This window comes from Notothenia rossii (assembly GCF_949606895.1).
Source record: "Notothenia rossii genome assembly, chromosome: 4".
Taxonomy (NCBI): domain Eukaryota; kingdom Metazoa; phylum Chordata; class Actinopteri; order Perciformes; family Nototheniidae; genus Notothenia; species Notothenia rossii.
The window spans coordinates 47,696,632-47,711,090 of record NC_136902.1 but is presented as its reverse complement, the minus strand read 5'-3'; the positions used below and the strand labels follow the sequence as shown (position 1 = coordinate 47,711,090).

Below are 14,459 nucleotides of genomic sequence, written 5' to 3'. Positions count from 1 at the left end.
CTGCAGAAGCCTGCTGGTTTTAACCTATCGGTTAATTAACTGCAGAGCTCGCTAATTAAGCCGGCTGCCACTAATCTGTTGATTACCAGCAGGGCTCGCTGCAGAAGCCTGCGCGGTTTAACCTCAGTTAATAACCTGCAGAGCTCGCGGCATTGCTCTGTCCGAAATATGCCTCCTACACACGGTCATAATAAACCCATGAGCGCCGTTATAACGCCTCATGTGGGCAGCACTGCACACACCTCCATCCATCCCCTGAGCGTGTACGCGCCCCATGATGAGAGTCGGAGTGAGACACAGCGTTTGGAGGCCCCCGCGCAGCCCGTTCGGTCCAAGCCCACCTGGGGTTGCCTCACGCCCTGTGTAAACCAGCTGCCTATAACCTGTCGGTTAATAGCCAGCAGGGCTCGTTGCTAAAGCCTGGTTTTAACCTGTCGGTTAATACATTTCAGAGCGCGCTAATTAAGCCGGCTGCCACTAATTTGTTGATTAGTAGACAGCAGGGCTCGCTGCAGAAGCCTGGTTTTAACCTGTTGATTAATAAACTACAGAGCTCGCGGCATTCCTCTGTCCGAGATACGCCTCCTACACACGGCCTTAATAAACCCATGAGCGCCGTTATAACGCCTCATGTGGACAGCACTGCACACACCTCCATCCATCCCCTGAGCGTGTACGCGCCTCATGATGAGAGTCGGAGTGAAACGCAGCGTGTGGAGGCTTCCTCGCAGCCCTTTCGCCTCACAGTGGCGGCGAGGGCAATGGCATCACAGAGAAGCCAGAACGGGGGAATGAGCAGTATTCCAGGCTGAGTGCCCCCAGCGGCAGCGCCCGCAGCGCCACAGCGCCAGGGCTCGCTGCAAGAAGCGTGTACACGCCTCATGATGAGAGCCGGAGTGAAAACGCAGCGTGTGGAGGCTCCCTGGCGTGGCTCGTTGCCATGACGACCACAGAACATCTCGAGCATGTGCGCCCGCTCATAGAGGGTTTCTCAGAGTGGCAGCGCGTGTGTCTGATGGACAGATGGATGAGCAGGCTGATCAGCAGAGGATACGTCCTGCAGTTCGCCTCTCTCTCCCCCCCCCCCCCCCCCACACAGTTCAATGGGATACAGGAAACACTCCTGTCCTCCCAGAAGCTATGTCTTGCGCTCCAATCCGAGCTGCTGGAACTCCTGTTGAAAGAGGATATTTCCAGGGTTCCTCAAAGGGAGGAAAATCAGGGGTTTTCACTCCCGTTATTTTTCTAATCCCGAAAAAGACTGGGGGAAGGAGACATTCCTCGATCTGTCAGTATTCCACATGCTGAAGATCAAACAGGTGCTGGAATATTTTCACCAGGACGACTGCTTCACTTCCACCTGAAGGATGCATACTTCCCGTAGCCATCATCCCGAAACACAGGAAATTCCTGCGTTTTCCATTCAGGGAATATCAGACCAGACAATCGTCTGCCGTTCGGATATTTCCTGGCTCCTCGCATTTGTGTGGAGAAGGCTGGAGCCACTACACAGAGGAGGGATGAGAGTGTGGTTTTTCTCTGGACGACCTGCTATTTGCTGGCTCGCTCCAGGGATGAAGTCGCTTTACAGAAGGTACATCTCGTATCACATCTGTGAAAGCCTGGGTTTCATAATAAATTGGAAGAAGAGCTGTCCTCTTCCCTCTCAGACAATCGTTTATCTGGGAGTGGAGTTAAACTCAGCCAGCATGAGAGCGCGACTCTCGCGGCAGCGAGGGGAGGAACTGACAGCTCTCCTCCGGCGTGTCACAACCCACACAGCCCTCTCCGTGACGCAGCTGCTCGGCGTTGGCGTAAGCTGGTCACGTGATGATCCCCTTGGGTCTCTTCCAACAGGGGGACACTCCAGAGGTGGTTCATTCGCTGCAGAAGCCTGCTGTTTTAACCTATTGGTTTATAAACTGCAGGACTCGCGGCATTCCTCTGTCCCAGATATGCCTCCTACACACGGTCATAATAACCCACGAGCACCGTTATAACGCCTCGTGTGGACAGCATGCACACACCTCTCATCCCCTGGGCGTGTACGCGCCTCATGAGGAGAGACGGAGTGAAAGGCAGCGTGTGGAAACTCCCTCGCAGCCCTTTAGCCTCACGGGCAGCGGCGGCGATGGCGTGGCTCGTCACCATGAAGACCATTACGGCACTTCACAGAGAAGCCTCTCCCCCAGCAGTTCCATGGGATACAAGAAACACTCCTGTCATCCCAGGAACAGTGTCTTTCGCGGTTTTTACCCCCGCTATTTTTCTAAATCTCCTCTGTCCTGTGCGCGCGCTGTCTTGCTATGTGGCGCGCACGGCTGCCTTGCGCCATTCTCAGCGCCTGTTTGTGCACTATAGAGAGCGCTCGATCGGGCAACCTCTGTCTGCACAACGGCTGTCACACAGGTTGTGTGAGGCTGTGTTACAGGCATGTCTCCTCTGGGGTGGAGCCCCCGGAGAACATCAATGCGCACTCCACCAGAGGAATTTCCTCCTCCACGGCTTTGCACGGAGGAATGTGGAGTGGAAGATATTTGCACTGCTGCATCTTGGTCTTCCCCCTGTTCGTTTATTCATTTTTATTTGAGGGATGTCTCCCATTCCTCTCTGACACACCCTGTACTGGGTGTCCTGTCGGAGTGAGTGACGTCAGGGAGCCAGCTGTGCGCCTCTCTCCTGCCTCTCGGCACGCGGAGAGCGGCCCTTTTCCCCTCTTATAGGAGGGATGTTCCTTTTTCCTCTGACACACTTTGTACGGAGTGCCTGGTCAGAGTGAGTGACGTCAGGGATCCAGCTGGGCGCTCTCCTACCTGTCTGACACGCAGAGAGCTGCTGTTCCCCCTCTATGATCGCTGCGCAAGGTGGGACCTTCGTCTCTACTTTCTCACAGCGGCCGGTATGTATTGTTCCCAGCCTTCACCCCGTCGGGAAGATAGGCATGTTTTGCTATGTTCCAGGGACGGTGATGCGCCATTACGCATGGCACAACAGGCATGGGGTGTTATTTAGCAGGTGTGTCTGTGCTTCTAGTACCGGGCGGACCCAGTGGGGCGCAGACTACATCATGCTTCGCCCTTAACCCAAAAGCGATAGCCTTAGAGAGCGAAGCCATACGAAATAGAACTGAGGTTACCTACTGTAACCCCAGCTTCTATGAGTAAATGGCGCAGCCCTCTAAGCGCTGGGCCCCACAGGCTCTACGAATAGCTGGAGAAAAGTTATTTGGTATGGGAGCAGATTGCCGGACCTCCTTCCTATTTATACCGGAAGGAGGCCCGAGGGTGGGGCCCACCTTGCGGGTGGGCGTGGACTACAAGTGTTTCAGTGCTGCGCGGGGGCTCAGGGGGATTACCCAATAGGGATAGCCTTAGAGGGCTGCGCCATTTACTCATAGAAGCTGGGGTTACAGTAGGTAACCTCAGCTTTCGTCCTTGTGGGGCCGGGGCCTTAGTGCTTCACATAATAAAATACACAACTGCTGTAGCCTGATTATGCTTTAGGAGCTGTAGGTGTGTGTGGTACAGTGTGTAGGTGTGTGTTGTACAGTGCGTAGATGCGGAGGACAGACGGGTTGGTTTGGTGTCCTATGCTTACTTGTAATACTTGTAAATACAACTTTTGGCCCGTAATTTAAATTCCCCATTTCAGCAACCAGAGAGGAGGGGGGTATATCCAGTCTCTGATTGTGTTAAGTTATTATGAGAGTGCTCTCATACTTGTTTGATTCTGAAATTGTATATATTTATATAAATATATGTGTGTGTATATGTCCACATCTGTAGCCTGTTATTGTCTCATTATACCGCACTTTGAATGAATTAAAGTAAATATATAAGTGGTCATGAACACATCTGTCCATCAGACAGAGGGCTGCTGTGCCTCCTGTCATCATTAATGGACGTCTCTTTAAAATGACCGCTCAGAGGAGAGGAGTTCTCATTTCTCTAACCGCCTGCTGCTTCCCCTCCTCTCTCCTCGGTTCCCCTCCTCAGTCCTCCGCTCGCATCTCCTGTGGGCGGGACTAAGTCTCGAGGATAGGAGTCGAGGATAGGAGTCGAGGAGGAGAAATTAGAGTATTGAGAAACCTCTAATGCCTGACGTAATTTGGACGTCTTTGTTTACATTAGCAAGCCTCGCTAACACTCAGAGCTAACCTGTACTTTAGAGCACATGTGTTTGAAAAGCAGGAAATAAAAAAAGAACTCACCTTGTGGTAAGCCCGCAAGAGAAAAAGCATTTGAGCTCCATACTATTTCAGAAATAATCCTTGACGTGGTTTAAACAGGATGGCGTTTAATTACAACCAAATTTAACCTTAGGCTTGTTTGAGACGAGCGAGACCAACGCAGACCTGCGCAATTGCGATCGCCGTCTTGCTAGTGCGTTGCATGATGGTTAGTCATTTTTTCCGACTTGCTCTGGAGGCTCGCCTACATGAGACGTTGAAATCTCGCGGGACAAAGACGCCCGCAGACTTGAGAGCGAGGCGAGGTGGCGCAGTTTCTCTCCACGGGCTGCGGAAGCGAAATGCTTGATGGGAAACGACTCGCTGGTATCTCGAGCTGAGCGCTCATTGGTGGTTTTTACCCCGTGCTGGTGATGAAACTCTCCAATTGGCCGGAAAGTTTGTTGTTGTTTTGTGTCAGTGTTACGTCGCCACTTTCATTCACATTTTTCATCATTGTTCCACAATGTTTATCATCATGAAATTAATATCTATATATTTTATACTATACTTGCACTACTTACGGTTTTCATACTTTATATATCTTAGTATATTCATACACACTGTTAATACTGCTCACAGGCTGATGTGTATAGTGTATTCATACCCCTCCTCACTGTTTATTCATCATTCAATTCATTCTATATTTTATTCTGTAGATTGTGTACATTACTTTTCACTTTACTGCTTTTTGCACTCCTGGTTAGAAGCTAAACTGCATTTTGTTGTCTCAGTACCTGTAATATGTGCAATAACAATAAAGTTGAATCTAATCTTGAGCAGGAACAAATGTATTTACTGAGTACATATCTGACATTAATGATTAAACACGTTTGTGCATTCTTCACAAATGCAAACCGAGTCAAGCCGACTCCGGAGGAGGCGGTATGCACCTTAAAGTTGTTTGCAATCCGCCAAAAAGACGTGAGAAGAAGAAGAAGAATCCGACTCCGAGCTGTCCGACTTCAGGCGAGCTTTTTGAGACCTCCCCCGGCTGCGATCGGCTATTCTCGTCTACTTTCGAGGCGAGCCGCAGCTCATCTCAAACAAGCCTATTATCTCCGGTAGAATTCTGATCAGGCATTAGCTCCGCCTACTCTTATTTATTTATTTTCAAGCTAAGGACCCAAAATCTGCGTTTCTCTAACAGGGCTTCAAAAGAGGGGTTTGAGCAGTATGAGGCATGGCTACAATGCGTGAACTGTTTGGTATTTTGAAAAAAAAACTTCACAGACATGTTTTATATAGGTATGGCCCTACAATATATTTTTCAAATATAGCATGATAGGTCCACTTTAAATCACTTATGATTAAGTGTAAATATGCCAACAGGTGGAGTTTCCGTTCCATGTAGTACACAAGCAGCAGTGAACGTCCTGTTGGTTTGACCCGTCTGCCCACCACACACACGTCTGAGGCGGATTTACTTTTTATAATATGTCATCTGACTTCAGATATTATAAGGGCTTTCTAATTAAAGCTTTCAATCAGATTAACTTGAAAAAATAAATAAATAACTTGAAATAAGTAATGCAAATGCGCCTAGAATGTTACTTAATGTATATATTAATAGATTGATGTACCAATGTTACTGTGAGTTGATGCGTGTTAAATAACACTACCTAAAGTGGCAAACAAAGCCACCATCACATTTACCATGTTTTTATCCCTCTGACCCCCTTTGTGGCGCACAATGCAGACCGCTCAGCTGTGCCATGTCAGTTGAAACGTCTTTTATGGACACATTACAGCGATTTTTAACCAGCCATTTACTGTTGCATTGTTGTCTATATCTGATCCTGCTTAACTGCAGCCAAGACGGACCGCTTGCATGGAGGTGATTTCGTCTTATACTTACTACGGCCGCTTCACGTATAGCTGCCGGACAACTTTGACCCTCCCAGCCTGCTCCCAGCACGTGACTTAGCACATGACCAATAGGCTGAAAACTCTGAGGTAGATTTGGGCTTATACTGTATGGTTATATAATCAGACAACATAAAATCAGGTGTCAGAAAATAACCTAACTGTCGCTGACAAACAAAAGTAGGTGAGTTAAACTAAAGCATCAAATGAAAATAATTGATTTAGGTACTTTAAATGTACTTTCAACCACTAATCATACATTTAGATTTGTATCCACATCATATTTGAAAAAAATATTTTATTGAACTTTTTTGCAAATGATAATCGGTGAACACAACTGCAGAAGTTCCCTTGCATACATTTAGAATGAGGAAGAAGTAGGCTATGATGAACAATAGAATAAAGAAAACACAGTTTAAACGGTTACCACGCAAATGTTAGAGAGTTTCAGAGAGTATGGATGTGCGCCGACACACTCTGTTCCCGTGGCTTGTTTGCATACTAGCCAGACTTTGATCTGTGATGTTGGTGAAGCGGCTGCTGCGTGCTAACAGCGGCTGCTTCCTGTGTGCTGACTGTAACAGCTCTCTGACGCTCGATGGAGAAAGAGGAAGTGACAGAAGCAGAAGCACAGCGCTCAGGCAGAAGACTAATGATCAAAACTTGAATATTAAGCAACACAACTTCCCTCCAATCACACATTGGAGACAACCAGACAGTCATCTGTACATTTAAATACAGTTATTGTATTTAAATTTACAGATGACTGTCTGGTTTTCTCTTCACATTGCAGGTTCAATACCTTTGAGCCAACAAACTGTTTCTAATCTAGACACATTACGAAGCTAAAGATAACTGCTTGACAGCATCAACCGGTTGATAAGATGTTGCTTTCCTTCCTTCCTCCCTTCCTTTCAAATCTTTATTTTCTCTGCAATGGCTTCAAAGAACACGACTGCTTTGGACAATCTTCCCCACGACAAGGACAAAGTAGAATTTATTACAATTTTCACTAACAATAAGCATGTCAAGTGAATGTGTTAGATACGCAGAATGATTGTTTAAAGCTGCACTAATCCATGTTGAATCTCCCAACAGCAGCAGTAGTAAGCACCCACCAAGAGACAGAGCATGTTAACAGAGAGCTAATGTAGAAAGTCACTCCATGGAGAACTTCAACCCTGTGTGCTACAACATTACGTTTGAATACAAGGAAACCACATAGTCAATTTTGTTTTAAGGGAAACGTTGTAAAATAAAAATACACAACAAAACTACTTGGATAGGTTTAGGCAACCAAACTGTGGTTATGCTTTTTAAAGTATCCTCTTTTGGCTTAAAAATAAGTTTGTTATCAAAATGAAATAAGTGAACATTGACGTTTTACAGGACTTTCACCCAGTAGACCACTGTTTGTGTCCCATGTGAAAGTCCCGTAGAAAAGTATTTGTTATAGACGAACAACATCTTGGAGAATGTAGGTTTCCCAGAGAATGTTGACAATGCAGTTTCGTTGTAGGCCTATGTTATGTTTAGACCTGGCTGACTTAATAGGCTGATCGTGTTGCATTAGACCTGAGAAGCCCGACAATATAATAAAAGCAGCTTAAAGAAAATATATTGTTGTTATTTCGAATCAACCAAAAAAAAAGGGAAATAATTGTTGACGTCTTCTCCCAGCCTTAAGTCTCTGTGTTTCTCTCCTCAGAGCAAGATGCCATCCAATGCAAACTCTTCAGAAGGTGAGTCATGGTCTTTATTCACATATTGCCTCAGCTCCAATTACGGCCCGTCCACACGGCGGCGTGTGTTGAAGCTTCAACGCTTCTGCCCATTCACGTTGAAAGGGGTGACGTCACACTTTGCCGGACTGCATCGCTTAAAAAGTTGAGCAATATTCAACTTTTGAAGCTTCGACGGAAGCGTCAGCCAATCACATCATATGCCAGTACAAGCTCTAGCCAATCAAACTGCGTGCTTGTGTGTCCGGGGCGGGAGATTCATGTGATTGGTTGTTGGTCGAGCTTCAGACACGCCCGCCGGCAAGCTTCAATGCACGCCGCTGTGTGGACGCTGCGTTAGACAGTAGATATATGTATGCAAACCTCACCTGTACATGGTCCTATATTAAAGGTTACTATACTATTAGTTGTTAACACCACCAACAAACAGCGCCATGTAGGTCAGTGCTGGTTAGATGCAGCTAACTCAACACAGCATGTGAGTGAGAGGAAGTAGAGTGAGACAGAGTGATAGCCCCCACCCACTGCTTCACCACACTCTCTGGAGACCAGCCCAACTGTTATTATTAACAAGGAAGTCAGTTACAGATGTGGCTCAGACTTAAATGCAGTGTGTCTACTGAAACATGCACAGATACTCAGTCATGTTCACTCTATCACACATATCAGTATTTGATGAATCCTCATGAAAATTGTGTTGTTTTGCTTAACAATATGTTTTTCTTATGCCATTATTTCTTGGTATACAATTCTTCAGAAAGTATGCTTGCAGCTTTAACATGGGAATGCAAAAAGGGACATATTTGTTATTGTGTATTAAGACCAAACATGACCTCTTCATTGTCCTTCCCCTGTAGGAGAGAGTATTGCCATGGCACTGTACGACTATGAGGCCATTCATGAAGCTGACCTTGGTTTCAAGAAGGGAGACAAGCTCAAAATCTTAGCCGAGTAAGTATTGTCATTCTTTGATCCTTCAGATATAAGAATAGCTACAGTATATTATATAATAACTTGTAGGGTAATTGTCCCGTTAAATGTTGTTTTTGGACGTTTGAAGCATGTAGTTTGTCATTTCCCGTTGAAGAAATGTTCACGCTTGTGTCTCTGCTCTTCTGCAGATCGGGGGAGTGGTGGAAAGCAAAGCTTGTGAGTACAGGTCAGGAAGGCTTCATCCCCAGCAACTATGTGGCCAAAGATACTCTGGAGGCAGAGGAGTAAGTGTACAATAAAAACACATTTAAATGCATTATCCATTCTCACTCAAAACGCATCAAATACAGCAGCTTGGTCAAACAGTGACCCTCCTCTCAACCCTTTAGCTTGATTACAAATGCAGCGCTGCCTCTAGTGGCCATCATGATTATGAAAATGGTAAAGAGGGATTAAGGTAATAAAGCTGCATATTTTATCAAAGTTTTATTGAAATCACATCTGGGGCTGCCAAAATTGCAGGAGGCGCAATATTTGTCTCAAGCAACATATGTGAAAATATCATTCGGATTGTATGATTGTTGTGCTGCAGATATGTCAGGGCATACAAATCATATTCTATGAACATAATAAAATATAAAAGAAGCCCTTCAAAATGCATACCATGATCATTTCAAATGTATCTTTAAATGATTATAACAAAAATGTTGCAAAATGATCAATCCATCCAATATCGTAAAGCATATGCAATTGCAATTTCAGAATAAATAACCAAACATTTTTAAATTCCTGCAGCTCTATCAAGAGAGTGAATCCTTTGAACATATTTACATAACTTATGTAACATATCACTTATCACGTCACATACATTTTTGTTTTATCACAAAGTTTAAATGAATAAGGACACAAAGAACACAATGTTAATAGAGAATGAAAGTCCACAGAGGAAGAGCTGCTGAGATCTTTCTGAACTGACTGATGTTTTCCTGTTGTTCAGTTGGTTCTTTAAGGGCGTGAGCAGGAAAGATGCTGAGAGGCAGCTGCTGGCCTCGGGGAACAAAGGGGGGTCCTACATGATCCGAGACAGTGAGACCACCCAGGGTAAGTGAAGAACAGAATATCTGTCCGGTAGTGGAGCAGTTTGAAGGGACGTGGTCACAATGATTAAGAGTAGAAAGTCATACAATATTTATAAAAATTTAAAATCTAAAAATATATCTATATGAATAATACAAACTATTCAAAGTTGCTATATATATATATATATTTATATATAAGAGGGGGGGGGGGGGGTGCTAGTGGATCGCCAGAGCTGTTAGATTAACATTAACATGCTTATTGTAGTTGTAAGTGCACTGCCTTGCGGCCTGTAGCACCGTCCTTGATGGAGCATATGTGTGGACTGGACCTGCATTTTACAGGAAAGGAGTGAGCAGAGAGTAGAGTAGTTGTCGATTCTTGTTCTTTTTTCTGTGAATATCTGCCTCACCCTCTCAGACTTTGAGTTGCGCGCGCTACTAAAGAGACGTGTTACCATGGAAACCAAACAATGGTGTAGCTGTATTAAAGTCAGAGTGGAAACAGTCGTGTATAAATCGGATTTTGTCAGAAATCGGGAGAAATGCGGGATAAATATGACCCCGGGAGAAAACCGGGAGAGGGCAGTGAAATCGGGAGTCTCCCGCGAAAATCGGGAGGGTTGACAAGTATGACCCACACTCAACCAGATGACTGGTTTCAGGGCCAGGATAACTAAGTCCACGTCTGAAAAAATAACCAGCTCACTGGATTGCACTCGACTGTAGACCACTTGGAGTGGTAGAAGAGAAGGGGCTGCAAAAGGTACTACAGATTGCATCGTCTGACACAACTTATGAGCTGCCATGCAGAAAGACAGTGACAAAAAGAATCCAGCAGCTTTATGACAATGAAAAGGAAGATTAAGAGAATTTATTGGAGAAAGCCGAATGTGTTGCCCTGACTGGGGATCATTGGACCTCGGTTAGCAATTCAAATTACCTCTGTGTTACGGTGTCGGTACCAGATGTGTTCGGGGTACCATATGTGTTCGGGGGCCGTCTCTTACCAATGACGTCACGCATTGTACGCATTGTGATTGGCTGTACGGTAATTTACCCAGGGGTGCTCGGGGGCAAATCACATCTACAGATCATGACGAACCGAATTGAATTATTCCTATGCTCCTAGCGTGTGAAAATGTTTGTGAAAAACATGTTAAAAAAACATGAAAACGGAGCAATGGCTGTATGCCATTGGCTGTACGGCAACTCAAGAGGACCATCATACACGGTCAAATTCCGAACATTTAAACATAGCCTACACTTCATTCTTTACTTTGTCCCTTACTATATGTAGAAGATGAACTACCTCTCTGAAAGGTCCCAATGTGTTCATTTTGATGGGCTGTCTTCTGAGTGGTTAAACATCACTAAAGATTTTCTGACTTCTGACTGCTTTGGATATATAATTACACCACAATAAGGTTTTACTATCACAGTGCACTGAGATTTGTGACAAACTGTAAATTACTTACGCATCACTGTAAACTGTAAACCAAGGCGGTTTTGCCATCACTTACTGTACTGAGGCTCAGTCACTGCTACATTTTCATTTAGAAAAGCCATGTTGGATAAAGTACCATCTTATATCTGCTCCCTGATCTCTCGGCAAATTGAAAGTACTTATTGCCTGAGATCTCATGCTGTGGTTTTATTAAATGTGCCAAGTGCTAGGACTGTCTTAGGGAAGAAAGCTTTTAGATGTGCAGCTCCACTAACTTGGAACAGTCTGCAAAAAGAATGTAAAATTACCAAGCTGGTACCACTACATGTCTTTAAAGCTTGGTTGGATGCTCCACAGTCAGATGCTGTTGGTACCTGTACATGTGGATAGATATGTAAATTGTAATCCCTGTATTTGTTGCTTTATGATGTCCTTTTGTTGTTCTGTTGTTTATGTTTTTATGTCTTCATGTGGAACCTACTGCTGCAGGTCTCCCTTGAAAAATAGATCATTGATCTCAATAGGATTTTACCTGGATAAATAAAGGTTTTGAATTGAATGTCGAGCATTCACTGCAAGTCACTCAAATGCATAAACTGGAGAATAATTATGTTACAAGTGTTACAGAAAACATATCCAAGTGTAACAAACATCCAGTATTAACCTTACTGTTTTTTTACTAACAGTAACCAACTAATAATTTTCATGAAGTGCATATTTATTCCAAACTCACAATATGTATATATACATATATATATATATATATATATATATATATATATATATATATATATATATATATATATGTAATAAAACATAATGCACAATGGTACACAGTATCCAAACTCTTTAGGCACTGGTCAGAGGCATTCATGTAAAGCAGATCACCAGAATCCAATACTGGTAAAAACGTTGCAGAGATCAAATGTTTCCTTGTCTGAAAGCAGAAACCTAATTTTAAAACAACATTTTCAGTGTGTGACTTGAAAGATAAGTTCTGATCAATAATAAAACCTAGATATGTGTATGTAGTGACCCTTTCAATGTCAATGTCAGTCCCTTGAACAGTACAAATGTTGGGGAGAAAATAAGTTAACTTTTTGCGATTTGAGAATATCATGAGTTTGGAGTTGTCTGCATTTAATACTAACTTGAGTTGAGATAAATGGGATGGAATAACATCAAAGGCAGACTGGAGGAAATCAAGACTTGCTCTATAGAAGAGGATGAAAAATAAATAACAGTATCATCTGCATAAAAATGGAAAGCAGCATTTGAAAGATTATTCAAGATTATTTACATACAGTATATAGTGAAATTATTGGTCCTAATATGGAACCTTGGCGCACACCCTTTCAAATCAAATCAATCAAATCAAGTTTTATTTATATAGCACATTTATAAACGATTTTTGGTCGAGCCAAAGTGCTGTACAAATAATAAAAAATACCCTACAGTAAAGACATTTTACAGCTAATACAACAGCAGTTTGTTCAGAATATCAGTATGAGAAGAAAACGACACCCTTTGTCCTTAGACCCTCACATCGTACAAGGAAAAACTTCAAGAGAAAACCCACAGTTTAAAGGGAAAAATGGGAGAAACCTCGGGGAGAGCAACAGAAGAGGGATCCCTCCCCCAGGACGGACAGACGTGCAATAGATGCCGTGTGTAAATCGAGGAGATAATACATTTGCAACATAGGTAGACCAAATGTTAGGAAATGCATGCGTCTATAATAATAGGATGAATCCACGAAGATGTCAACAATCCTGTGGGAGCCTTCAGGGAGGCAGCACGACGAGACCCAGGCAGGACCGCAGAGACAGGTTCAGCCACGACCCGAAGTCCGCGACTTATAATATATAATATAATCAAATATAACAATCAAAACGAAATAAGTAGTATTAAGTATTAGGGCTAAGAAAATATTGTACATGTGAAATAGTTGTATGTATTGATTTGAATTGACATGCATACGCTAAGAAAAATAGTCCGTTGTTACTTTTTGAACTAACGTACCAACGGCACTGAACATATTACAAATTACCTACCATATTACGTTTTATACTTCTTACCTTCGATTTCTCTTGTTCTTCTCCTCATTCGTCTTTGTTTTTCTTCAAGTTTTATTGTATTTCTTCAAGTTTTTATCTTGTTGGTCGAATGCACTTAAGCGTCAGCTAAATACAATGTAATGTAATGATCAAAAAACCCCTCTATACTCTAGACAGCGTGGGTAAATTACTGTAGAGCCAATCACAATGCGTGACGTCATTACGTTGTGACGTCGTGACGTCACTGGTAAGAGACGGACCCCGAACACATATGGTACCCCGAACACATCTGGTACCGACAACGGCACACTTTATTGACATCTCGAAATTAATCGCATTTTTAATCACATATAAATATTTGAGCTGAGAACAGTGAGAAGCAATTTTTTTCACATGGATTTTAGTATACCATTGAATAATGACTGAATACATAAGCTTAAGCAACAAGACATTGTTTATTTTTTTCAAGGTGGTACTTAACCAATACCAACAGAAAAGTGCAATTTTTGCCATAAAGTGTAGCAATAGCATATTTAGGAATATAGTACATTTCAGAGATTCAGGTAGCCTATAGGTAGGTAGACCTTCTGTAAACTATAACACTTTGTTTTTTAATTAAAACACAATACTTTCAAGTACATTCAGAACATTGGAAACCCTGACTATTAGAAAACATCTCTCTGTTGCTTCAGAGGCCATAACAGACGTTGTTGATTTACCAACAGTTGATTTAAAAAATCTAATCAATTTCAGTCCAACTCTCTCAATAACCTTGGCCAAAACAATAAACAGTTCAACATAAAGTGCCAGTTGCACCAACAACATAATAAATAGTTCAACATAAAGTGTACCATTTAAAATAAAATAAAAAAGTGTCAGTGATTGACCTCAATCCCTCCTATTCTTCCAATATCCTGATGAAAAATAAAATCTCTCTGTTGCATAGGCCACTGTTTGATCAACGCGAATTGGGTGTGGGTCCTTGTACTCCGAGTCGGGCTAACGTCCACGCTAGCTTCCACGCTAACTGCTATATGTTTTGCATTGAGGTGATACTTGAGGCTTGATGTGCTGCGGTGATATCCTTTTTGCATAATTTGCAAACAACCG

At 43.2% G+C, this 14,459-nt stretch overlaps 1 protein-coding gene across 1 annotated transcript in view; it reads left to right on the top strand.

The window, feature by feature from the left end:
- Positions 1-14,459, top strand: part of hck (HCK proto-oncogene, Src family tyrosine kinase) — a 46,904-nt gene that overhangs the window by 21,611 nt on the left and 10,834 nt on the right. The window contains exons 3-6 of the mRNA XM_079677690.1: positions 7,803-7,836; positions 8,694-8,787; positions 8,958-9,053; positions 9,767-9,870. Of these exons, the coding sequence (XP_079533816.1) occupies positions 7,803-7,836; positions 8,694-8,787; positions 8,958-9,053; positions 9,767-9,870 (328 nt within the window). The remainder of the gene's footprint in view (positions 1-7,802; positions 7,837-8,693; positions 8,788-8,957; positions 9,054-9,766; positions 9,871-14,459) is intronic.